Source organism: Pezoporus flaviventris, unplaced genomic scaffold (genome assembly GCF_033815535.1).
Source record: "Pezoporus flaviventris isolate CSIRO_AGI_PZ_B2104156 unplaced genomic scaffold, CSIRO_AGI_Pfla_v1 ptg000086l, whole genome shotgun sequence".
In the NCBI taxonomy this organism is placed as follows: domain Eukaryota; kingdom Metazoa; phylum Chordata; class Aves; order Psittaciformes; family Psittacidae; genus Pezoporus; species Pezoporus flaviventris.
Genome location: NW_026892634.1, coordinates 567,603 through 593,362, shown reverse-complemented (window position 1 = coordinate 593,362; position 25,760 = coordinate 567,603). Strand labels below are relative to the sequence as shown.

Sequence of the window (25,760 nt, the reverse complement as noted above, 5' to 3'; positions counted from 1 at the left end):
AGCAGTCAAAATGATTCATTCCCTCTGGAAATCTGTTTTTAGCTCTTTTTCTCCACACAGTAAAGATTATCCCAGTTTAGAAACAGAGGGCTAGGACTCGGGAGATACAAATTCTATGCAGAAACTTGTCTCTCTGCTTCAGTTTTCCAGTGTGTACATCAGAGACTGTACCTCAGAATGATGAAGGGTTTTGTTATCCAAGGAAGAACCATGTTATGGATAAAAACATCATAAATGAAAATATGTTTATATTAGATTATAAACATTATATATGTTTATATATATAGGATTTAAATTTTATATATAATTTATATATATCTGTATATATTTATATATATTATATATAATGTATATATTACATATATTATAAATTATATGTTATAAGCATATTATATTTGGTTCTTTATATACATATATTTGCCCACTTAATTTTATCAAACCCATCTAAAGTAAGAAATTATTTTGTTTTCTCTTTTAAGCTGGGCAAACTATGCTCTCGTGATATCTGTGAGATCAAGGAGGCCATTATTCGTTCCTTAAATACGAATAGCTCTTTCCACTTTAGTTCAAATGCCTTCGATGTATGCCTGATGGATCAGAATACATGAAGGAAAATTAGTAACATGAAGGCATTCGCTGTTCCTGGAGGAACTCAGGTTGCTGTTGGTTTTAAAGAAATTATATTACTGCATGACTACAGAACTGTTAATTCTGTTGGGTTGTTGATGATCGTCTTACTATTAGCTCCCCACGCTGTTCATCTGCTCCTTAGTCATGATTTAGGGAATATTCAAAGGCTTGCTGTAAGACAGCATGCCCTTTCCAGCTGATTTTCCAGAGCCCTTGTTAAGAGAAACCCTCCTGTCAAATAAATTACTCCTGGAAGGAAAGCAAGTCTTGCATTTCAGGCTGTGTGTAATACTTCTTTTAAGTTAAGTCAGTGAACCCTATTTTCTTTGAATTTTTTAACCTTTAAACATTTCTGTGTAGTAGTTATTGTTTCAGCTTGTTGGATGAGATCGCAGCTGTTGCTTATGGCCCTCTCCTTTGCTTGGTTGGTTTAATGTCACCCTTTGTAATTTATCTTTCTTGGTTCAACCGTCTCTTAGAATCAAGAGCCATTGCTCTATCACTGATGCTTTCTCTATGGTGAGCTATAAGCATCTTTGTGTTACAGTCTAAAGAGAATCACAGGGTTTCACAGAAAAAAAAAATGCAGCTTCAGATTCATTAAGATTTGACAGAATGTGAAGTGCACAAAAAAAAAAAAATGCTGCCCTTGTAGAATGGATTATGAAGTATTGATGTCAGTAATCTACAGGTCAGCCTCACCCAGCAGGAGTCAGATTTCAATCCAGTAGAAACATTAACATCTCCAAAATACATAGTGCAGTGCCTATATGATTATTTTGGCCTCCAGTTACATTACTATTATTCAGAATAGATCCTCTGGATTGGGGCATAGAGCTAGCAAAACCTGATGTGGATTACTCCATCTCTATTCTTTCATAAGTACACTCAGATTTTTCTCTTTCCCTTCTATTAAAAAAGGGGGAGTAACTCAGATCTTCTGTGAGATAGACAAACTTTTTTTCAGTTCGGTGTTTATGATGATTTTTGGATGATGTCTGTTTCTTATGCCCTATTTTTCACTGTTTTCCTATGTTAATTCCATGTATGCACTACAGTTTAAGTAACAGAATGTGCAAAATATCCAAATTTGGTACCAGGGTCCTTCTATAATAACCACTGTAAGAGGCTTTTGTAAGCAAAACAGAAGACAACACAATGAAAATACACCTGTTTTGTACAACAGGCATACAACAGAAGTCAGGCTTCTGAATCTGAATGTTTATCACTGCTAGAGAGAACTGAATAGTTATAACAACCATGGGAGGAGGTAGGCTAAACCAAGTGGTGGCTTTTCAGGCTAGTGTGATATCCTTGTCATTTTAGAAGTTTTCTGAAGAACAGTTCAGTAGCCAGGATACCCAGTTAGAAAGTAGCAACAGTCTACTCATAGAGCAACCTGAATAACTGGGTGAAGACATGAAAGGTCTGAAAGTAAGAATTAATAGCCTGGCTTTGACATGGAAGTGGGAAGATCTATTAGAGTGATTAAAAAGAGAATGATACAATCAGACTGATGTAGCAGAAGACAATTAAAAAAAACCACCAACAACATTTTGAATGTACTTTGAGAGAACAGAAAAAGGTAAGGAATGCACAGTTAGGCCTGGACAAGGATATTTGCCAACATATCAACTGGTAATTGACTCCACACTAAGTTCTGTTATTGTAGATAAAATGGATTTGCATTAGAAATGTACAATGGGACTTGCTGTCTTCAAACCTTATAAAAGTGCCTCCTACTGTGGCATCTGTAGTGTTCAAAATAGCAAGACAGTATGTTTCTGGTCCTTTGATCAAAAAAGCCAGACAAAACTAAAGGTCTAGTAGGTTATTTCATTTACAAAGAAAGATGATGTAAGACATCATGTAGTTTTGTTCAGTTTCCATTTATGACAACATGACACAAGGACTTGATTTCTTGAGTAAAAGCTGATCAGAAAACCAACAGCAATCTCCATGCCTTAATTCCTGCTTTTCCCTACCTGCTTCTGATTTAAAAGGCACTATCCCCCTTGTAGGAGTCATTGAGAGCCCCATTTTGGTATTATTCAGGCTGAGGCTTCCTATTTTTCCAGTGGCAACTTCTGTCTCAGGCTGAGGGCAGTTTCAGTTGGAAATACTTCTCCACGTATTTTGTTGGACCTGGCTCTGCAGCTGCCATGTAGCCCTGGTCTCAACCCCTACCTGCCTCTCTATAGGGCAGAAGGATGGACTTCATCCTCGCAAGAGGAGACAGCTGCATGACATTAAACCAATTAGCTTCAATGTAACTAAATCCAATTTAGAAATTAAGCTGGCTTTAAAAATAATTAATGTTGAAAATATTTACAGCCAGAGTAATCTTATTTTTTTTTTTTGTCTTGCGGAATATGTATATCTGTCCTCCTTTCCATTTCCCAGGTTCAATTCTGGTGACCTTGTCACCTTTGCTACCTGATTCTTCAGTGATAAACATACCTGTAACATGTATTTTACTTTGCTGTTATTGTTCTTTTGCAGCTGCTTTAACGTTCAAGTGCCTGGGAGACCAGTGGCCTGTGTACTGCAGGGTGATAAGAGAGAAGAACCTCTGTCAAGACATGAGGTGGTATCAGCGGTGCTGTGAGACGTGCAGGGACTTTTATGCACAAAAAATGCAACAAAAGAGTTGACCTCTGTCAGGCTGGCTGACTCTCAGCTCTTTGCAATCTTATTATTTATAAACACACACACACGTACACACCCCACGCTTCTTCAGACCAAATATTATCAGATTACATATAATTTAATCAAATTAATTTATTTTTGCCTGCCAGACATCCTTAATTGTTTTGGTTAGACAACAACCTTGTTTTAACCTCTGACATTTTTGTACTTAATTTTTATATGAACAATTTTGGATACATTTATCAGAATTTTTAAAAAATAGTAACTAGTATTTTAAATGTTTGTTTTCAGTAGGGTCTTCTCTCTGTTGCCAAAACAAAGTCATGTTATCTTGAATTTATTTTAATTTAGCTGAATAGTTTTGTTGTATATGGAAATAAAGCCCTTTTTAATTTTATTCTATTTTTGGCATTCAGAGTCAGAATGATCTTTTTATTTTGCAACAGATGTTGAGGTGAGTAAGCTAACATTATTGAACAGGTTATTACAGAATGTATTGTGAAATCATTTCATTTGATTTTGAAACATTGAAGGGGATAATCTACTGTAATTTATAGCATATTATAAACAAGAAAGTTAAAATTGCTAAGTGGAGATTTTTGATCATTCTCATGGACACATACTTGAACACAAGTATTGAATCAATGAAACACTGTAGAGATTTACACTGAATCACTGTTGCACTGTTTGAGGTAGCGTAGAAGAATGCAATCCTAGAACTCGTACCATCCTATGAATCCACATCTGTACTGTTCTTAACATGTCACTTGATTTAAACATTTGGGAAAAAAAAAAACAACCCCATGCCCCTCTATACCTTTATGTGTCCTTCTGCAGATTTACAAATGGAAGAGTCCCTCCTCCTGCCACTTCTAGGAATTAATCTGTTAAAACATTTTCAGTTCTCTGTTGACAATTTAGAAAATAGCTTTGTAATACTACTTTAGTTTTATCTTTGTTTTATGAAAAAGTCTTTATAAAAATGAAATGTTTTACAGTTTTGTGAAACGTTATGAAACAGCTAAAATTTTCCTTATGAGAAAATATTGTACATGATTCACATGATTTTTACGTTTTCAATAAAAAGTAAAGTGTCTTTTCTTGTTTGCATTTTTCTTTTGAGCATCTGTGCCTGGGAGCCCAGTCCTTCAAGCTCTGCACTGCAGCAGGTACAGCTACTGTAGGCCCTACAAGAAGTGCCTTCTACCTCCTGATTTAGGCGCCCCTCTGTAGCTGCAGGTGGATATGCCAGTGTGAGTTTTGACAGAGGAAAAGTTGTGTATAACAGGGCAATATTCAGCGGGGGAGAAGTTACTTCTCTCAGGTGAGTTCTGTAACCTCAAGCAAGAGGAGAGGGGTATGTCCTCTGCCTCCATTTTGTCATGCAAGCCTTTAAGCACACTCTGAAAATATGTGGGTGATGAAATCCTGAAGGCAAGACAGCCAGAGAATGAGTCTGAAAGGCATCATATTTTCTACACAAAGCAAAAAGGGAACGCATCTTTGAGTGATTGTTCCTCTTAATTCTTTACAAAGAGCCTACTGTATAGATGTGCTGTAGATATCTACGCAGTTTAATAAACTGAGGCCCCCAGTAAAGACTACGGTCCTGTCCAGAAACAATACCTAGCTGCAGTCTTAAACCCCATTGAAATCAATGTATGAGCTTTACTGTGAAAATGTTTGGTTTGGCATCTTATTGCTGTGCATCCAAAAACTGCAGCTTTAATGATGTGCTAATATATAATTTTAAATTAAGTATCTCTTGGTTTTGAAAAGGAAAGAAGGAAAGAAAAATAACATTGAGGCCATGGAATGTGCTATTTTATATAACTAAAAAGCTTCAATGCACAGAAAATTCGGTAGCTCTGGGGCATAACTCCTCAATGTCACAGACACATGTTTGAAAGTGTAATAGAATTATTCTAGTTGGCAGGCAAAAAAACAATAATTATTTTAAATTTTCTTCATACTTATTTAGTACCCAGTCCTGCTAATACTTCTGCTCTCACATAAATCACAAGTAAAGATCAAGCAAAAACATGTCTCTGAACTAGGGGCCAGAGGACAGTCTTTTGTCAGCTAGTGATACCATCTGCACAATTCTGAATGCTTATACTCTGTTGTTTCTGAATATTCTACTAGCAAGAACAAGTGATTTATCTCAAAATGGAAAAGTACATTTTAGCTCTTCTTGTATCTGTTGAAAACCGGAAACAGTGACTTGTGCTGAAATCATCCTTCCATCACCCTTATACAGCATCATAAAGAATGGGAGCCAGGGATGGAAATTTGCACAGTAACAGTAAAACTACCTTCTTTTCAAATGTAATGAGTGGAATCAGGATGCTATAATGCTGATAGCTCTGGCTGCAATTCCTTCAGCATTCATAGTACAAAACTATTAATTAAAGTGTGTGTGAATCATTCTGCAGCAGTTTTCTGTCCACATAGCTTTTTTGGAGCACCTCCCGTATAAAGATAGGCTGAGAAAGTTGGGGCTGTTCAGCGTGGAGAAGAGAAGGCTGCGTGGAGACCCCATAGCAGCCCTCCAGTTTCTGAAGGGAGCCTAGAAGGATGCTGGGAGGGACTCTTCATTAGAGACTGTAGTGATAGGACAAGGAGTAATGGGTTAAAACTTAAACAGGGGAAGTTTAGATTGGATATAAGGTTCTTTATTGTAATAAAGGTTCTTTATTGTAAGGGTGGTGAGGTACTGGAATGGGTTGCCCAAGGAAGCTGCGAATGCTCCATCCCTGGCAGTGTTCAAGGCCAGGTTGGACAGAGCCTTGGGTGGCATGGTTTGGTGGGAGGTGTCCCTGCCTATGGCAGGGGGTTGGAACTAGATGATCTTAAGGTCCTTTCTGACCCTAACTGTTCTATGATTCTATAGCAAAAATGTCTCTTCCTTCTCTGCATGAATTTGGAAGCAAGTTATCTTACTGCTCTGATAAAACTCTTACCATCTTTCAGAGAAACAGCACAGATCAAAATACCATCTTTATCAGAAAATTATAAGAACATACAAGAAATCTGTGGAGGGACTTGTTACAAGGGCATGTAGTGATAGGACAAGGGGGAATGGCTTTAAACTGAAAAGGGAGACTTTAGATTAGACATTAGGAAGAAATTCTTTACTATGAGAGTGGTGAGGCACTGGCACAGGTTTCCCAGAGAAGTTGTGGCTGCTCCATCCCTGGCAGTGTTCAAGGTCAAGCTTGAAGGGGCTTTGAGCAGCCTGGTCTAGTGGAAGGTGTCCCTGCCCATGACAGGGGGTTGGAACTGGATAAGCCTTAAGGTCCCTTCCATGGTCCCAAGCCATTCTGTGACTCTCTGATTCTGAGGACATGCCCAGCCTGTGGCATGCTGCAGGATGTGCTTGCACATGCCTGTTCTGCCACAGCCTGGGGAGACAGCAGGCAGCCCTTTCCAGTTCAGCAGTAGCCTTCTGCACTCATAGACATTCCTACTGGAGTTTACTCACTTTCTGGATTTGATCTTTCTTTTCAGCAACAATCCCTTTGCATTAATACATTTTCCTTCCAGCCTGATGTATATGTAAAAATTTCAACTCATAAATGTCAAATCAGTCAAGATCAGCTGACAAGTAAAGGTGAAATTCACTCCAGCTCAGAAGGGCTAAAATAGACTTCTCTGCTAATTAAATCCCACTTAGACTTTATTTCTTTTTTCTTTTTTTATTAAATGTTTGCCCATGGTCTGTGCTAGGCTCATGTGCAATGGGATTACTACTTCCCACATACACATTGGAGATCTAGAGCAGTGACCAAAGTTACAATCGTACCACTTCTCGTATCTTTCTTAAAGAAAAGTTATACCTAAGTTTTAATTGCATTGTCATTTATTCTAGAGGGAATTTTCTGCTTTGCTCTGCAGCGTGTGGTTTAGGATTGGGTTGTTTGGTGGGGTTTTTCATTCAGTTTTCATTGTGACAGAAAACCAGCCATTTGCTTCATCTAAAAAGATATTAAAGAAAGCTTGCCTGAATAAGGAGACCAATGGGAGCCCTTAAGCCTAGCAGGCCAGTTGTAAACAGAAAATTAAAAGCACTCAGAAATAATTTGAAAAGCTCTGTAGAAAAGATGCTCAAACCATTAGTAAAAAAAATAAGAAGCGGGAAGCCAGCCCAACAAAGTGTTGGCCTTTCCAGCTGAAACATTGAAGAGGTTCTTGCATCTTGCACCTTCCTTGTAGCAGAGATGTCATAGAAACTGAACTAAGTTGAAGGAAATTTAGAAGAATATGAGACGACATAGGAATGATAGCTGCTAACAGGCATCTAGGGTGGCACTCGTGAGATTCCTGGAAGAATGCAATTAGGAAATGGCAGAACAGCTTCGCATCGTGCATAAGCTGTTTTCAAAGAGCTACTCTGTCAGGGGACTGGCATCCTTTAAACTGCAGACTGAGGAGTCTTGAGTTCTTTTTCTGGTGCCAAAATAGCTGATAAAAAGGTCCCTGAGCACACGGATAAGTATGGACTGTGGGAGAGAGTTAGCATAGCTTCAGTTGTGTCCTGAACAAACTGGATCTAGTGGACACAGAAGTCTTCAGCAAGGTTCCACATTACAGGATATTCAAGAAACTACATTTACACAGAGATGCAGGAGCAATCTTTGTGGCCTGAAAACTGATTAAAGGATTGGAAGCAAAATGGTCATCCTCCAGGATAGTGAGGAGTCAGCAGTATGGTTCCCCAAGGTATGATGCTGGGTTTAGTTTTCAACATTTTCATCAGTGGCTTGAGGGATAGAGTAAAAACTGAGATCTCCACCTCTGCACATGACATTAAGCTCTTCTGGTTAACCAACTGTTGATTCATTTGGTAAGAAACAACACTGACTGACTAGGCAAGATGTTAGCCAATATACTTTTATGTGGGTAAATGTAAGGCTGTATTGCTATGAAAAACAGCCTAAACTACTACTACAAGTTACTGAACTTGTAGCTAGCAGTCACAGAGGTGGAGAAAAATCAGTGTCATTGGTTACTGTAGTCTGAAGTTATTAGCTCTATGAGAATAGCAGGAAAAAAAAGCCAAAACCTGATGGATGTTGTCAGAAGAGAGGGCGTAACTTTTCCCATTTTTTGAGCTGTGGTGTACCCTCAGTTTGATCATTGCATTCATTTATGATTGCTGTGTTCTCATGAACAATGAAATGGAATTACACTGTAACACGTTAAAAAAGGGCAAATAAATGAGCAAGGGGACAGACCAGGTGGCTTATGAGATGATACTGAAAAATTTGATACTTCATATTGGAGATAAAGAGCATGAGATGAGCACAGTTAAGGTTTAAAAACCCCTGAAGGTGATGGATAAGCCACACGTGGAGCTTTTATTCTTAAAATCCTGCAGTACAACAGAGGGCATCTTCAATAAAACTAGTATGGAAATTAATTTAAAATACATAAAAGTAAGTCCTTTAGACAGATGGCCATAAAATTCTGAAGCTTGCATCCACAGGAGGTAGTATCAGAAGATTTGAAAAGCAATTAGACAAATTCATGGACAACAAGTCCATAAATAGACAATGAAAAGGCCTTGGAAGAGACACTCTAGCACAAAAAAAATTGTGTGGCTTCTGGGGGAATAAAAGGAGAATGAACAGCAGAAAGTAGACAGGTGTATAGAGTCTCCCTAAACAGCATCTCTTATTGCCTTTCTCAGACAGTTATAGATCCTGTGCTTGGGGGGGTCTGACCTGGTGAGGTGGGTTTTTATGTTCCTATGTCATGGCTAATGAACCAAAGCAGTGTTGTAAATAAATTCACATATATGCACACCATCATATGTTACGCACCAACATCATATGTTACAGTAGCACAGAAGAATCCTGTATTCAGAAAGATGCTGGAAACGGTGAGAAAGAAGGCACGGCTGGTTGCATATACTCAGCTATTTTAGAACACAAATTATTAGTGTCCAAGCTCTGCACATGGAAAATCGAAGACTACATGTTATGGTAAGTCTAAATCAGCAGCTTCGTGGTAGTTCCTTACTGATTCAGAGCTTCGTTACTCTGGGGAGAAAGAATACCAAATGAGGCAGCAGGTTCCCCAGAAGCATGCAAGGCTACCTAGAAACATGTTCACTACTGCCTCTTTTGAGGCTGTTCACAAATACTCTGAGTATATGCTTGAAAGTGAACAGATTAATAATTCTTAACAAATATGCTGTAAAATATTTGCCAACCAATACATGCAGAGAAAAATCATGAGCTTTCTAAGACAAGGCTTTAACTTACATGTATATGAAAGTATTCATTTAGTAAATTAGGATCTCACATGAACAAAATTTTAAAAAATAGTTTCCTGGTTTTACTTTCTTTTTAAATTTCAGCAACCTTCTGTAAGGAAAGTAGGTTGGTCTGATTCTCTAAGTACAAAGTTAAAATTTTTGTGTCGCGCTAATTCTCAGCACTAATTGGATCCAAGATAGATTTTCCTGGGCTTTAAACAATGAACTTTCAAAAACCTATTCTCTGTGGTAGTGTAATCAAAAATGAAATTGTATCTTAAAAAAAACAGAAAGTTTTGAAAAAAAGGTTAAAATAAATATGGGGACACTGTTTTTGCTGATTTAAGCAATGGTCATGATGAGAAGGAGAATTTCATTAGATGAAAGCCAAAAGACCTTAAGACTTGCAAAATCATGATGAAAATATCAAATCTCAACATCAAATAATAAAAGTACAGGGTCTCAGACTATACCATTCAAGTCAGCAAAATCAATTCCCTGAAAACTTCTGTAATCAGTTGCTTGAAACAATCTAATATTTCCCAGGGTCAAGAAGAATTTACTGTGAAAGAAATCCCTGAACCTAAGGAAATGCCTGTCATAGCTGTCATGGTAAACGGTACCAACCCAGACAGCACAATGGAGCCTCTTAGCGCTGCACAGAACAGGAGGACTTGCTTTGGACTGGGAGCTGCTCCTAATTTTCTGGGGAAAAAGCTTACTTTGAAGTATTGTAAGCTTGACATTTTTGGCAGGTCACTTGAGGAACTGCTGGTATGCATTTAAGTGTCTCATGCATCTACTCACTGGTACTCTGTTAGCTTTAATGAACACATACGTGTCCATCAAAAATGGACCTTGAACTTGAAAACTTACCCTAGGCACTTACAGAAACATGTCCTGCCTGCTCTGCTGCTTCTAAACAATCTTTTATCTTTGGTAGATGATATAAGTGAGCCTGACACCAAACAGGGGTCAGATACAGTTTCAGGAAACTGTCGTATCCTTCTTCACATCATTAATAATAGAAGGAGTGTGCACAGCCAGGAAGCAGAAGCTGGGGCTGTTTTCGTTGTTACTCTACAGGGCAGAAATATGGATTTCTCTGTTTTGCCAAACAACAATCATCCCGATAAATTCCTGCAACTGGAGGTGAAGTCTTTGGCAAAAAACTCTGCCTTTCTACAAGCCAGCCTGGCAAAATTCCCAGAAGCAGCTTTACCTGGAGTGCAGCAGTGGCACAACAGGGTCTATTTACAGGTAAGGTCTAAAAAAAGCTAGCATTTTTCCTGATTTTTCTACCTCTTTTCTTGGGATCAGAAGATAAATGAGTTTGAGACTTCAGCTGCGGATTCAGGTTCCTGCATCTCTGAATCTGCATCACTAATATATCAGCAAGTTTTCCCATTGACTTCAGTAGGATCAGGCTCCAAGAGAAGAGTTATTCTCTTCAGGGCAGTGTGCTGACTTTATTTCAGTATGTTAGGCTTTCTACAGCTCATTGTAATGTTTTCAAAGCATTTCCCAGAAAGTCTACCAATGTCAAATACTGATTAATTGTCCTAAAGGGGCAAATGGCATACTTTCTCTGAAGAAAGAAAAAAAAAAAATACAACAACAAACCAACTTAAATCTGAAATTCAGGTCATATCCTTCAAACTCAATGAAAAGGCACATTAGAGAGAGTATTACAGATTCTTGCTAGTGTCTTGCAAGTGTATCTATGTCTACAGAGTTCACCACAGCTTCCTCTTTTTTTTGCCTTGTTTTTCCCATTCTACTTTGACCTTCCTGTCCTGACAGACAGCTGTTGAAAGTGTGAAACACACTGACTGTATTAATCCAGGTTATTATGCAGACATAGCAGCTGTTTCGTGGTAAAAAAGTAAATGTGCGCTGCCTAGTGGAGGCCCTGCAGCCAGCGGAGAAGTTCATGTCTGGATCAGCAGCAGTTCAGCTGCATCAGCTCACACCCCTCTGGGCCCCACTTGCTGCTCCACAGTGCTCCTTTCCTGCTGCCCGGGGAGCCCCTCTCCTTTCTCCACCCCTAGAATGAGTAAAAGCTCCTAGGTCTGGTTCTTGTCAACAGATGGAGAAGTACATAAGCAGTTGGGGAAGGGGGGGGTGAAGGATGGAGAAGGGCCTGCATCCTCAGTATCCTTATGGTTGGGGTCCACTTCTCCAGGAGAAGTGGAGACTAAGAAACACAGACCTGAGGGGGGAGGGGAGAGAAAGACCCTTAAGGTCTTCCTCCCCCCCCCGCCCACCCCAGCTACTTCCATTTGCACTTCTCCCCTCAGACATTTCTCCACATCCCCAAATCTCTTTGCTCCCTCTCAGAGTCTGTTCCAGCCCTCATCCACATGCAAAGCCCTCTGCCTCCTGACACCCGCTTCCATTATCCACCCCGCACCCCAGCCTCTCCCGCTTACCTTCTCTAGCCCCTTCCCCAACCCAGAAACCCCTCTGCCTGCCCCAGTGCCTCCAGCTGCCTCTGCTGGTATTGTATAATCTTTTCTGGCAATTCCCCAAGGAGAGCTGGGAGGGGGGGACACATGGTCACCCGTTGTCTCCTATGCACAGGGCTCTAACCAAGGGAAGGAGCCTGCGGGATCCAAACAATGGGGTATGGTGCAATGCTGGCCTCGCTCCCCACCCCACCTAAGCCCCTCTTTTGTGCAGGAGAGAGGCAGCCACACACAGAGCCTCCTCCGCAGTAGGGATCCTTCTCCCCATTGTTAAACAGGACTCACTGTCACCGAGCCAGGGCTGCAAAACTGCAGGAGGATTAAAAATGTGTGGGGAGCCCTGCGCTTTTTCGGCTTTTGCTCTGCCTTTCACCACTAGCAAGAGGGTTTTCCTGGAATTCTGTTCCCAGCCCTGGGATGGCCTTTTCAAAAGAGATGTCTGTGCCCGCCATGTCTCCAGAAATGCAGTTTGCAATGCAGTATGTTTTATAAATGTTAAACCGAGGGCACAACCTATACTTTTGAGTGCAGTCACTGGTGAATTTAAGCTGTCCAGATAAAATTCATTGTGCCTTATTCTCTCTCCCTTATGTGCTTGCCTCCTTTTTTCCTTTTTGCTGACAATCAAATAAAGGAAAAAGAACTGATGAGTTCCAGACATTAGAATAAACACGATGCACAGTGAAGAACTAATGGCACAGGAATAATATGTTTTGCTTTAAGATGAGAGAGCTAATGGGGTTAAGGGTTAGTTAACTCAGAAACGGAAACGGGGGGGGGGGGGGGGGAGAGAGGGAAGGACAAGGGAGGAGAATTCATTTCAGAACATATGTGTGTGACCTACAGACTCCCATAGTCATTAAACGCTGAGAGCAGCCTAAATTCCCTCTTCAGAAATCGATTTTATTTTTAAGAAACTATTGCTACTCAGGACTCCCCACTCTCAGTGGCGTGTTTGGGGTCTCTTCCAGACTTTTGTTATGAGATCACTTAAATGCATGTGCACTTAAGTGCTTATATGTTTTCTTCACCTATAAGATTTTAAATTTATTTCCATTATGAAAAGCCACTGGACATAACAACAATTCTTATTGCTGACCAACAAGTTGCTGCTTTTCCCACTTACTTTCCTCTTCGGTATTAGGCAAACTGAACAGCTTCCCTTCTTAATGTATATTTTCATCGTCCACTTTGAATAAAACAAACGATAGAGCAGTATAGGAATCTTAGTCCTTCCTTGTGAAAGGCAGCATAAAAAGCACAGACTGTTTCTCCTGCAGATGGCTAGCTAATGACCATTTTCTGATTGCCCTGAAAATGTCTGGTCCTACTGGACTCTCTGCCCCACAATATGTTTTGACGCTCAGCATAAACCAGATGATTAATCCCCTACATCCACTTCTGATAGCCAGGGTGCATGACTCCCCTGTAGTCTACCTTGTCATTTTCTGCAATTCTCAGAATTCTATTTCCTGCTTATGTTTACCCTTTTTTCCCCTGTTTCTGGAAGATGGCAGGAAGCATTTGGTTTTTGAACACCATGCTGTTCCTTGTCATGCTGCTCTTACTCTGGAATTCATAACTGTGAACAAACTGTGGCCTGCGGGTGTTACAGTTATCACACTAATTACTCCTAACCCCTCTTGGTTTCTCGTCTGAGCTAATACCTGTGTCCTGCCTTGTTCCTCACTGTACTAGGACAAGAGGTAACTGAGCACAAAGTAGGTGCTCAGTTACAGTCACTTTTTTTATCCCCTGGCTCATGGGTGCATTACATACTTCCACTCCTTCCCTTATTCTTGCCTAGACATCTGCAACTGGCCTCAATCAGACCCAGCTACAAGGCTGGCCGGAGCTTTTGTCTGACACCATGCAGAAGATTTTGTATATTGCACTCACAACCCTGCAGAATTCCATTACCAATGACAGATAAAACAGCTTTCTTTGGGTAAACAACTCGCTATGAGGACAGAAGTACTCTCAGTGCTGCACTGAGTCCATATGAATGCCTATTTTAAATATCCTTGTCAATTTAGCTTAAGTGTTTATAGCCATCTAGTGATCTTCCTCCTATTCATGTCAGGTGGCTCCCTGACAGGTTGCTTTGATGCTACCTTAGGTCTTTGCAAGCAGTTCTGATCCCCTTCAGTTCAGTTATGCATTCATAAAATCACAGAATCCTAGAATGGTTTGATTTCGAAGGGACCTTAAAGACCATCCAGTTCCAACCCCTCTGCCATGAGCAGGGTCATATCACATTAGACCAAGTTGCTCAAAACCCCACCCAACCTGGCCATTAACACTGCCAGGGATGGGGTAGCCACAGCTTCTCTGGACAACCTGTACCAGTGTCTCACCACCCTCACAGTAAAGAATTTCTTCTGAATATCTGAATATCTAATCTACATCTTCCCTCTGTCAGTTTAAAGCCATTCCCCCTTGTCCTGTCACTACATGCCTCTGTAAATAATCACTCTTCAGATTTCTTGTAGACCCCCTTTAGGCACTGGCAGGCTGCTCTAAGGTCTCGCCTGACCCTTCTCTTCTCCAGGCTGAAAAAGCCCAACTCTCTCAGCCTATCTTCATAGTAGAGGTGCTTTAGTCCTCTGACCGTCTTCCTGGGCTCCTCTGGACTCACTGTGGATTCCCAGGAATCCCTGATGTGAGGTGTATGCCCTGCTGTCTTTCAGATCCACTTATGTATCTTCAGCTATTCCTTGGCTTTCTGACTGCTATTCACATGAGATCGGATTTGTTTAGGAAATTCTAAAGAGCTAATAGTTATTTATCCTGATAAATGACCTTTTTTTTTGTTGACCAGATGCCTAGCAATACCTACACAGGGTATACTATTACAGTGATTCTTGGGTTACTACTTGGCAGCCTTTTGTCTGCCAGACCTTTTTTCTGTCTTAGAAACAAGCCTCTATCAGAAAAATGCCCTTCCAAGTGCTGGGAGAGCTCTCCAGGGTGCGTCACAAGGCTTTTACACAACAGAGGGTTATAGTCTTAAGCAATTTACAAGCAGATATAATAATCAGTCTGCTATTCACTTTCATTAGTATTGATGAAATTGTTACAAAACAAATCCTGCAGTATCTGATGGCCCTAAATTTCTTTAAGACTCCCTTCATTAAAATGTTAAGGCATAGCTGCCCACGGCCAGCATTTGTTACTTTCACTGAGTACCTCCCTCTGCAGCAGCTCAAGACCATGGCTGGCCATGGGACACATGAATCTAACTCTTCCTGGGAGGGAGTAAAGACAAATCTTACTTCCAGGAAGTAAATTCCCTTAACTGTTTAGGTGTCTCTTTGATTTCTTCTTGCAGGTAAATAGGCTTGAGACCAAGGCCTAACCTTAACTGTTGATGTCCTAATTTTGGTGGGTAATTAGCTTGATGTCTCTATCACAGACTGAGGAGAGAACAGTTAGACAACCAGGTTATTTCAGTGTTAGCAACAACAGCAACTGAACAACAGGGAACAAAAGGATAAAGTCAAGAAAAATGAGATAAAAATGTTTCCTAGCAATATAGATTATTTTATAATTTTAATTTTTTTAATTTATATATATTGTAATGTACTTGTATGCATTATGTGTATTATGAAATAATCAGCAAGAAAAACGTGGAGTAAGCACATCTTCACCCAGGGATGGAACTGGAACTAACATTGACTGTCTATAGATCTTCAGGCTTTTTACAGAATCCTTTTTCTGTACATGCCAGCTCTCTGGGTCTGTTGAAGAGGGACAAACTGTTCTCAGTGAAACATGAGTTCATAGAATCATAGAATGGTTTGGGTTGAAAGGGACCTTAAAGATCATCTAGTTCCATACCATAACAGCTTTCACGTTCGTGAAGCTGTATGTACATTAAACACAGCTATGTTTGCAGAGTTGAGCATTTTTTGTCTTGTTAAATGAGTATTTCATCAACACGTTTCATCTACAGTTTCTCATAGTTGCTGCTATGAGTATTTGCTTTTCCCTTCTTCATTCAGCAAATAGTAGCATAAATTGCCTCTGATTTGATGTGTTCCAGCCTTATTCACCCTGCCTTCTTAGACACAGTGTATACCATATAAATTCTGTAATGCATATGGATACCTAGGTTTACAATACTTCCCTCTTTCTTTGAATATTTGTTTCATGAATCAGAATCAAAACATAGAAGTATGTAACAATTGTTGGGAGATGTGTTAAATCTTAAAAGAAGTACAATTTCTTTTAGAACTACTACTAGGTACATTTTTATTATCTAACCTTCTGTTTCTCTGCTTTTTTAAGTGCATATGTTTCATGCAATTTTCCTCACCTTTCTCTGTACAATTTATTGGACCTAAACCTTTGGGGTTTTTTGTTTGGTTTTTGTTTGGTTTGGGTTTTTTTTTTTTGCATGTGCTTCAGGCTTCTGTGCTTCCTTTTCCCTAACTAGTGTCTAGGACATCTGTCCTGTGAAATGCAGAAGTTTCATAACTAACCATTTGCCTGCACTCAAGTGTATTCTCCCTATTAGCTTGGCACTTCAGTGTCTGTTTTCTAAAACTTCTGCAAACTATCTCCTACCCAAAATTCAAGTCCAGTTTTCATGTTAAAACCCTGTTTTTCTCCCCATTGCCCCCCTCCCCACTCCCCATATTCTACTATTTTTGTGCCTGTGAAAAGGAAGGTACTACAGGCAGAAGGGGGGAAAAAATTTTGCCACAAAGCACTCTCTTTATGAACAAATTTTGCATCACGCCATCTATTCCAAGATTTGGAGCATTTTATTTAAAACAGCTTTAGAAATTACTGTCAAGCTGCTTTCTTTTCACAACATTTTAGCCTAGGGAGACCAAGCATCCCCTGGTGAGACAGTTCACGTTCTTCAACAAAATGTTCTCCAAGTTCAACTATCTAGCAAGCCTGAGGGAAGCATCATTGAGGTCAATGACAAATTTTAAATAATAAAATAAAATTAAAAAAATAAAAAAAAAATAAATAAAATAAAATAAAATGCAGCCAGAAAGAAATGACATAAAAACACCAGCTCAGCTGAAATCTGGCCAGTACAACCCAGAGGGCTTCAGTGCCAGCTGTAACTGCAATGCAAAGAGTAATATTGTCAGGGGATATGTCAAGGCTAAGGAATGACTTATGGAAATTATGAACTGATAGACTGGGAGAGCACTGTGGATCCACCCACCTACTAATGATAATTATTGATGGGAAACATGCTTAGTCACTTGTGCACAATTTCACAGAATCATAGAATCATAAGGGTTGGAAAGGACCTTAGGTCATCTAGTTCCAACCCCCCTGCCATGGACAGGGACACCTTATGCTAAATCATATCACCCAAGGCCTCGTCCAACCTGGTCTTGAACACTGCCAGGGATGGAGCATTCACAATCTCCCTGGGCAACCCATTCCAGTGCCTCACCACCCTAACAGAAAAGAATTTCCTCCTTATATCCAATCTAAACTTCCCCTGTTTAAGTTTTAACCCATTACCCCTTGTCCTATCACTACAGTCTCTAATGAAGAGTCCCTCCCCAGCACCCTTACAGGCCCCCTTCAGATACTGGAAGGCTGCTATGAGGTCTCCATGCAGTCTTCTCTTCTCCACGCTGAACAGCCGCAACTTTCTCAGCCTGTCTTCATACGAGAGGTGCTCCAGTCCCCTGATCATCCTCGTGGCCCTTCTCTGGACTTCTTCCAACAGTTCCATGTCCTTAGCAACAAGAATGCCAGCATGATGCTTACTCCTAATGTTTCTTAGACAAAGGCTGTTGTTTTAAGTTCTTCACCTTTCCTTTCTGAAGGAAACCAGTCCTCTCACTTCCTTCTACACCTGCCTCACCCAGACCGACTCACACATCTGTGTGTGATCACAGGCACTGAGGCATAAAGTAGGTGATGACATGTAGCAGCTGGCTTCCACAGAAAGTGGCTTCACCAGCCCATGAAGAGGGCAAAAATTACTCAAGCAGAAGAAGACAACAGTTTGCTATCAGCTTAGGGACCTGCACTGGGCGATGTGAAATACAAGCTGCTCTAAGAGCCCATGGGTAGGTGGAGGTGGGATCCCAAGGGCTGGAAGGACAAGCAGAATGTGCCTGCAGCAGCAACAAGCCCTTTGTCTGCTGAAGTCCACCCAGCCCATGGCACCTTAACAGTTGGAGTTCTTGACATAAATGAAATATCCTCAGAAAGACATCCTTTCATAGAAGGAAGTTGCTCAGGTGCCAGCCTCTTAATTGGCTTTTCATTATGTGCACTCACTTTATGTGTGATTAGCAATTTCTAAGGGTGGGAGAGGGCTGGGGATGTTCAGGGCCACCAAGTGAAGCAAAGGCTCTCCTTTTCTCAAATATAAAATTCCTAAGGACAAAGTTGAGAATGGGAAAGCAGGATTTGCTAATGAAGAAAACTGAATTTGCACTGTGATGGCTCTGTAGAAACAGTCCTGAAACACAGGAGAGGTGTTAGTGCAAGGCAAGGGCTCTGCCAGAAGCAGGTCTCTCTGGAATGTGGGACACCACCAGAACACCAGAGACAGGTTAATTTAAAGTCTCAGGGACAGAAGGTTGTGGTGAACCAAAATGTTGAACAGCTTGAATTGGAAAGTCTGCTTGTATTCCTCTGTGCAATGACAGATCAAAAAATAGGGTAACTAATGTCTTACTGGCTTCTGAAGAGGCTCTTAGTGCTGTGTTAAGCAGCAGCTTGCGAGTTCTCAAAAAAAAAGTGATTCCACTAGGGTTGTTCATCCTCATCCCTTGTCCAATTTAACAATTGTTGTCGCTGGGAGACTGCTCAGATATTTAATTACCTTTGAGTTCTGAAAGTGCCCAAATTAAGAATTCTTCCTCAGTTGAATGAAGGTCCTCTGACATCCTGACACAGGTCTAGCATTTAATGGCATGAACAGAACTGCAATCACACCCCTGCTGTCAAAGGCGCAGATCCAGCCAAGGCAGTCACTTGCACACTATGATCCCTGTGCTTCATTCTGCTTTGTCCTTACAGCCCTCCTTCTGCACCATATACCCATGGCTTTCAACAGAACTACATCTTCTACCTCAGTGCTTCATAGCACTGTTTTGCTAAAGCAGAGGCTTTCTTTCAGCAGGCATTATAATGTCAGTTTGCATTTGCAAAAGAGCTTAATGTTCAGACTGTACCCATGTGCTTTCCCCAGAAGGAAGAAATCTGCCCAGGGTGAACAGTGAGGCTCCCTTACTGCACTGCAGATGTTTGCCAGAATGAGAAAAATTCTTGCATGTGTAATTTTGATTCTGTTGTATTACAAATGATAATTCTGGAAGGGGGACTGTGTTGTAATTAAATGAAGATGAAAGCCAACTTCTGGTCAAAATTGTGCCTTACAGAAAGAAAAAAGAAATGTCACTAAGTTGCCGGGCTTAGACTCAAACAGGGTCAGTAAAGAAATGATAGACAAAGCCCTCGGGAAACACATTACCCCCGTCACCCTGAAATCCACTATCAAAAGCAACCCCTTGTATAGCGATATCCAGGTGGATGATGAATTGGAGGAGAAGAAAAAGACCCCTTCCTGGACTGTGCAAGACTATGACAGACACTCACTGCACTCTAACTTGGCCAGCCAAATAAAGGTAACTCACTGTTGCACTCTGTTTAAACAAAGTGAATTGCTATGTGGGGGGTGCATGAACCTACTGTGAAACCCACTTGGCTCTTTTGGTGAGATTCCAGAAGTAAATATGGATGTATTTTCTGCTACAAACATGACACTAACATGAGTCTGATCAAGAAAAGATGTCAACACATCTGGCTAGACTCCAGAAATTTCAGTTCTGCAGAACATGACCTCTGTGACCAGAGAAAATCTTAAACTGCAACACCCCACAACTCAGCTTCCCTGTTAATATAGGGAAGGGCTGTAAATGAGAGTCTTAAACACTATATAGTCACTTCAACAACTGTTCATAAAATCATTCTGTTATCAAATAAGGTGCATTTTCCAAGCCTTATCCACACTATGCAGGATCCTGTCTGCCTGTGGGTAGGCACAAATCCCTTTTAAGGTTACTATAGTAAGCATTTTTTCTGCTGTTCCCTTTTTTTGGAAAGGGACTCAGATCTGCGTTTATAGATCAACGTCTCTTCTTGTGAAGACTACATGGTTTCTTTGGTTTTTTTTTTAATCACATTTCAAAGGCTGGTGTCCTACATTTGGTTCCTGGTTGAAAAGTGTGGTTTTTATTCTCGCTGGTGGAAAATTTGCAGCATCTGGCAATGTACATTCATAGCACAACCTATGTTAGTGAAAGTTTTTTGCATTTGTGTTGTGATGCCTTAAATTCATTAATCATTATCTGATGATAGCCAAAATACTTCTGGCTATGTCCTAATGACTTTATATGCAAGACAGGAACTGAGTTAATTTTCTGGTTTTTCTTTTAGGAAAATCCTAACGATCTACAATTCTGGATGGGGGATATTTATACTCCTGGATATGATACCTTGTTAAAAAAGAAAGAGAGAGAAAAAAAGCATTTGAAATGTTGCCGAATTATCCTGCTCATGATACTAGCTGTTTGCATCCTAATTGCCACAATCACACTCAGCATTTTACTTACTTAGTACAGCCAAATAACGTTGATGGGAATGTTTTCAATAAATATTTTTTATTAAGGTATTCTCCCCCCTTGTTATATTTGAATTCTTTCTTCTTATCTTTTTTTTTTTTTTAATCACAATTGCTATTTGTTTGAGATCACTAGTTTACAATGTTCCTATGCAGCATAAGGAATTGATCCTGGAAAGAGACAAATACTCTGAGCACAGCAGCATGGCTTCTCATGGGTATAATTAAAAAAGAAAACTATCAATATGCTACTTTCCTTACTGCATTCTTTGGACTAGTGATCTGCATCAGCATATATGGTATGGTATTTACTGTATGTACAGACAAACAGCTAAGTAATCATTCTAATAAACACCTACCATCCTGTTCATCTTTTTATGATAGCTAATATTGCAGCTATTATCATAGAATCATAGAATGGTTAGGGTTGGAAAGGACCTTAAGATGATCTAGTTCCAACCCCACTGCCCTGGGCAGGGACACCACAGGCTAAACCATGTCCAACCTGGCCTTGAACACTGCCATGGATGGAGCATTCACAACTTATTTGGACAACCTGTTCCAGGACCTCACCACCCTGACAGTAAAAAACTTATTATTGGAATAGAGAAAAGTATTATAAAGCAGCATTCAAGATGTTCCAAAGAATTCTAAAGCAACAAATTATACATTACTTAGAGACAGAGTGCATTGCTGCAATGATGCAGCACTTCTTAGTAAAAAGTCAGCCTAAATGCATAAATGCTTTCTTAAACTTTTTCAGAGAAAAAACCCAAAAGATAGACCAGTGAGCTTCTATCAAAATAATTGCCTGAGACCTGAGATAGTATTTCTTCATGCCTGTGTCGTGGTTTTTGAACACATAGAATCTCTGTCAATCCAAAAAACAGAGTGTCAATGTTTTTTTAATCTGACATATCAAAAGCTCAAGCAAAATTGATGGAGTAGTAGAGTATAAACTGGGATTGGGATACACCTTAAAAGGGTAAAAATTACATAACTGTTCTGTGAAAAAGGGTCTGTCTTTGTAAATGAAAGGACAAAGGGAAATGTTCAGAGCACTCAGACAATTAAGTTCATAAATTCAGCATAATTTAGGAGAATGAAAACGTGAGAAAAATGACAAAATAAAAAGTGAGTGAACAGAGAAATTTGATTTCGTTTCTGAAAAATGAGTGTTGCAAACCCTTTATACCCTCTACATAAGGGTAAGGAGCTATGAACACTGTTGAGATGTGGATCTCCCTCACTGACACAAGAGAATCTCACAGATGCACAAAAGCTGGGAAGTTGGGGTTATAACAGATCTACCTGTCTTCATAAAAATCTGCTTTGGAGTAGGTCAGGAGTAGGACCAAGGTAGAAGCTATGCATTGTCACATCTGAATTCTAGCATGCGTCCTACTTACAGCAGTTTTGCAGTGCTTTAAGTCAGATCAGGATGGATTCAACATCAAGTACAGTGTGACAGTAAGATAAGTGTATTTAATTCCTTCCTTCGTCACCTGGTCCATGTCTGAATCTCATTTGTGCCATAACCACTTGGACGCTAGCCTAGCTTGGGCCGGTTCAAACACCCAGGCTAAAACAGCTTACTGCTGTAATCCGGCAAGAAGCCAACAGCAGAACTGTAGCAGCATTTTAATGCATTGGCATAAAATTAGTATCCTTGTTACAAAACAACATTGCTGTAAATGTTCACTGGAACTCAGTCTCCTGGCTTGCCACAGTTCCAGTATAGAGGGGTGTTTGCTCTGAAAAATCAGGTCCATTCAGCTTATGAAAGTAAGAACTTGGGAACATTTTACAAAACTAATAGCTGACATTATGAAGTAATTATTCACATTGAAACAATACCTAACTGCTTTTTCCACCCTAAGTACATTTGCTTTAAATGCATTGCATACAATGAAGAGTTGTATTTTTGTAAATTACTGAGGCCTGCAGGCGGGAAGCCTGAAAGTAAAGGGCTCTGTAATTTCCAGGAAAACAGCCAATAACGCAAGTTTCTTAATTGCATTGCCCTCTGAGGGCCTAGCAGTAGGGATAAAACCGTTTTCTCCACAAGCTCATTACTGGCCGTGTCAGCCTGGTTTCACCGCTGTCATCTAGCGGAGAGTCAGAAAGGAGGAAAAACGCCTCAGGCACGGAGGTGCCGGTTTGAAGTCATTTGAAATTTTTATTTTATTTTTTTTTCTTCTGGGGGGTGGTTCTTGGTTTTTATTTCCCGCTCGCGCCCTTACGATGCAGGTTCCTTTGCTGACACCTCGTGGCAGAGAGCGATGGGCGGGCGGGCACAAAAGCCCCGCGCCGCGTGCGCAGACTGCCCTGTGCGGACGCTAGTGTGGGAGACGGGAGGGAGGTAAAGGGGGATTGAACGGTCTCTGCGGGAGCATCTGCAAGACCTGGAAGAGGCCAGGGCAGGGGCCTGCTGCTGCCGACTTCAGAGGGCGTTCGTGGGGGTGGCCCTTGCGTGCCTAAACGCGAGCTGCGCACTACGGTTTGAGAAAATAAATAACAATTGAATGCTTTGAGGGGGATAAAATCCAAACCAAACCACCACCACAACAACAAAAAACAATGCAAAAACCCCCCACACTAAACAAACAAAATTAAAAATTAAAACTGTCAGACTGAGAAACAAAGACCTCTCTTCAAGGGGGAGTGTGAAGCCTTGGGATCTTTCATACCACGTGCTTAGTCTAAAAACAATTGATCAGGCATTGGAACAGGCTTCCGGGGGAAGTGGTGGAATCACTGTCACTGAAGTATTCAAAAACCGTGTAGACAAGGCCCTCAGTGACATGGTCTAGTGATGGTCTTTGCAGGCCTGGGGTAATGGTGGGACTTGATGGTCTAAAGGTCTTTTCCAACCTAGTTGATTCTATGATTCTAATTAAGGAGACCCCCTTTCTTTAACTACTTGGTGAATGAGTTCACATGTGTTGTACAAGAGCAACTGAAATTTTGGATTCGTAAGACTGCTTTGTGTTGCCCCTTTTACATTGAGGATTTTGATTTTTTTTTTTTTTTTTCCTGTGGGTTGTTTGGGGGGCTGGGGGGAAGTGTTTTGATTTCTGTTTGTTTGTTTGCTTGTTTGTTTGTTTTAAAAAATTATTACTGACAGGAAATTGATGAAACTTGACATGGTGATGATGGTATCCTGGGCTGCATCAAAACGATAATGACCTCAAAGGGTCAAAGGAGGTGACTCTGCTCTTCCCTTGTGAGACCCCACTTGGAGTACTGTGTGCGGTTCTGGTGTCACCAGCACCAGAGCTGTTGAAGCAAGTCCAGAGGAGGCTATGAGGATGATCAGGCGGCTGGAGCACCTGAAAAATTGGGGTTGTTCAGCCTGGAAAACAGAAAGCTGTGTGGAGACCTCATAGCAGCCTTCTAGTATCTGAAGGGGCCCTACAAGGATGCTGGAGAGGGATTCTTTTATCAGGGACTGTAGTGACATGACAAGGAGCAATGGGTTCAAACTTAAACAGAGGAGATTTAGGTTAGATATAAGGAAGAATTTTTTTACTGTGAGGGTGGTGAGGCACTGGAACAGACTGCCCAAGAAAGTTGCAGCTGCCTCATCACTTGGTAGTGTCCAAGTCCAGGGTGAACAGGGCCGTGAGCAACCTGGTCTAGTGGAAGGTGTCCCTGGCCAAGGCAGTGGGGTTGGAACTACATCGTTTTAAGGTCCCTTCCAACCCAAATTGTTCTATGATTATATGATTGTATAAGTGTCTGGACTGATTAACACTATCACTTAGAGAAACAAGACTAGATCTGGGACAACAGACTGAAGAAGAAAAGTCATCACAGAATGTTTATGAACTAGGATAAGTGTGAGAGTTTGGAGAACAGAATCTTTAGTGTATGCAAAAAGTGCCTTTACAACTGCAAGAATACAACAACTGCACTAGGTAATGACATTAAAATGGGACATAGGCATTTCCCACCCACCTGTTTTTCCCCTTCCAAGTAAGTAATCTCAGAGATCACATTCATTGGTCTCTTCCTGGCCTGAGATAATGTGTATACATACACTTGACCTCAGTAGGATTTAAGCTTATATATACACACACTAGAAGCTTTATCTCATGGACAAAGGATACAGATCCAGAGTACGTATATGGATTCACAGTTCTGCTGTGACCTTACCTGTACAGCTGTAACCTGATTACTTGCATTGCATGGGAATGCATTAATAAATACAGGAGAGGCTCTTGTGCCTGTGAGCTTCTGTTTATATTGAAAGGCTTTCTCAGTTCCAACTCCATCTCCTATGACATTGGTTAAGACTCAGGCTACTGCTACATGCTCTCAGGGTATCTAGATGACATGTCATGGTTCGTTTTTCTGCAGCCTGGCAGCGCTGTAAACCCAGAATTGTAAGACAAGTTTCATGGGTGTGTGCCCATTTCCAGTCTGTTGGCTGGAAGAACAATAGAACAATAGTTTAGAGAAAAATACATCTCTTTGTGGAATACTTGTGTGTAAGTCTATGAATCTAAATCTGCAAAAGATTTAACTTGCAATATTCAGGGTTTGTGAAGCATTCTTCCCTCTTCCTCTCTATCTTCCTCTTTTCCTTTTCCCTTTCCCTTTCCTCCCCTCCTTTTTTTAAGTTCCCTAGAGCTGGGATTTATGTTTCTGACATGTCCAACTGCAAACAGCTGGCAGCTGTCCACATAACTTCCCAAACACAAACACATTCCAGGCAGATCTTTGCTGGAGTACAGATGTAGTTCGTGTTTGAACTGAGGTGGAGTATGACGGCACATGTTGTTTAGGTAAAAAGCTTTTGACCAGATCCTCCGGATCAGTGTGACACTGACTTCTTTCTTCTGTAGCTGCTTTCAGTGGACTTCTCCCTGGGATCAGTCAGTCTGGTCAGCACTGGTGGTGCATCCTGACAGGCAACCCTCTTCCAGACAGAGGGACTTGTCAGGATTTTCTTGTTGTGGAGGCTGACTTTGTGAATCTCTGTAGCTGGAGATGCTTTGCAATGATCCTGATGCTGCTTGAATGCTGGCCCCAACACACTGAGAGTCAGACCAGACCTAACATAAGTCATCTGATTGTGGAAAATAAACACTGGACATTCTATCCTCTGATATGTGACATTCTATTAAGG

The 25,760-nt window shown here is 40.7% G+C and overlaps 2 protein-coding genes across 3 annotated transcripts in view; both read left to right on the top strand.

Annotated features, from left to right (window-relative positions):
• ADAMTS19 (ADAM metallopeptidase with thrombospondin type 1 motif 19) overlaps positions 1-4,375 on the top strand; it is a 149,924-nt gene extending 145,549 nt beyond the window's left edge. For both annotated transcript variants that reach the window (XM_061475659.1, XM_061475658.1), the window contains exon 23: positions 3,133-4,375. In XM_061475659.1, coding sequence (XP_061331643.1) covers positions 3,133-3,284 — 152 coding nt within the window. In that variant the 3' untranslated portion in view covers positions 3,285-4,375. The remainder of the gene's footprint in view (positions 1-3,132) is intronic.
• A 6,261-nt stretch (positions 4,376-10,636) lies between these two features.
• Positions 10,637-20,677, top strand: MINAR2 (membrane integral NOTCH2 associated receptor 2). The gene is made up of 3 exons (XM_061475657.1): positions 10,637-10,801; positions 19,386-19,631; positions 20,443-20,677. Exons 1-3 carry the CDS (start codon positions 10,637-10,639, stop codon positions 20,620-20,622), a joined length of 591 nt encoding a protein of 196 aa, XP_061331641.1. The 3' UTR covers positions 20,623-20,677.
• The last annotated feature ends 5,083 nt before the right edge of the window (positions 20,678-25,760 follow it).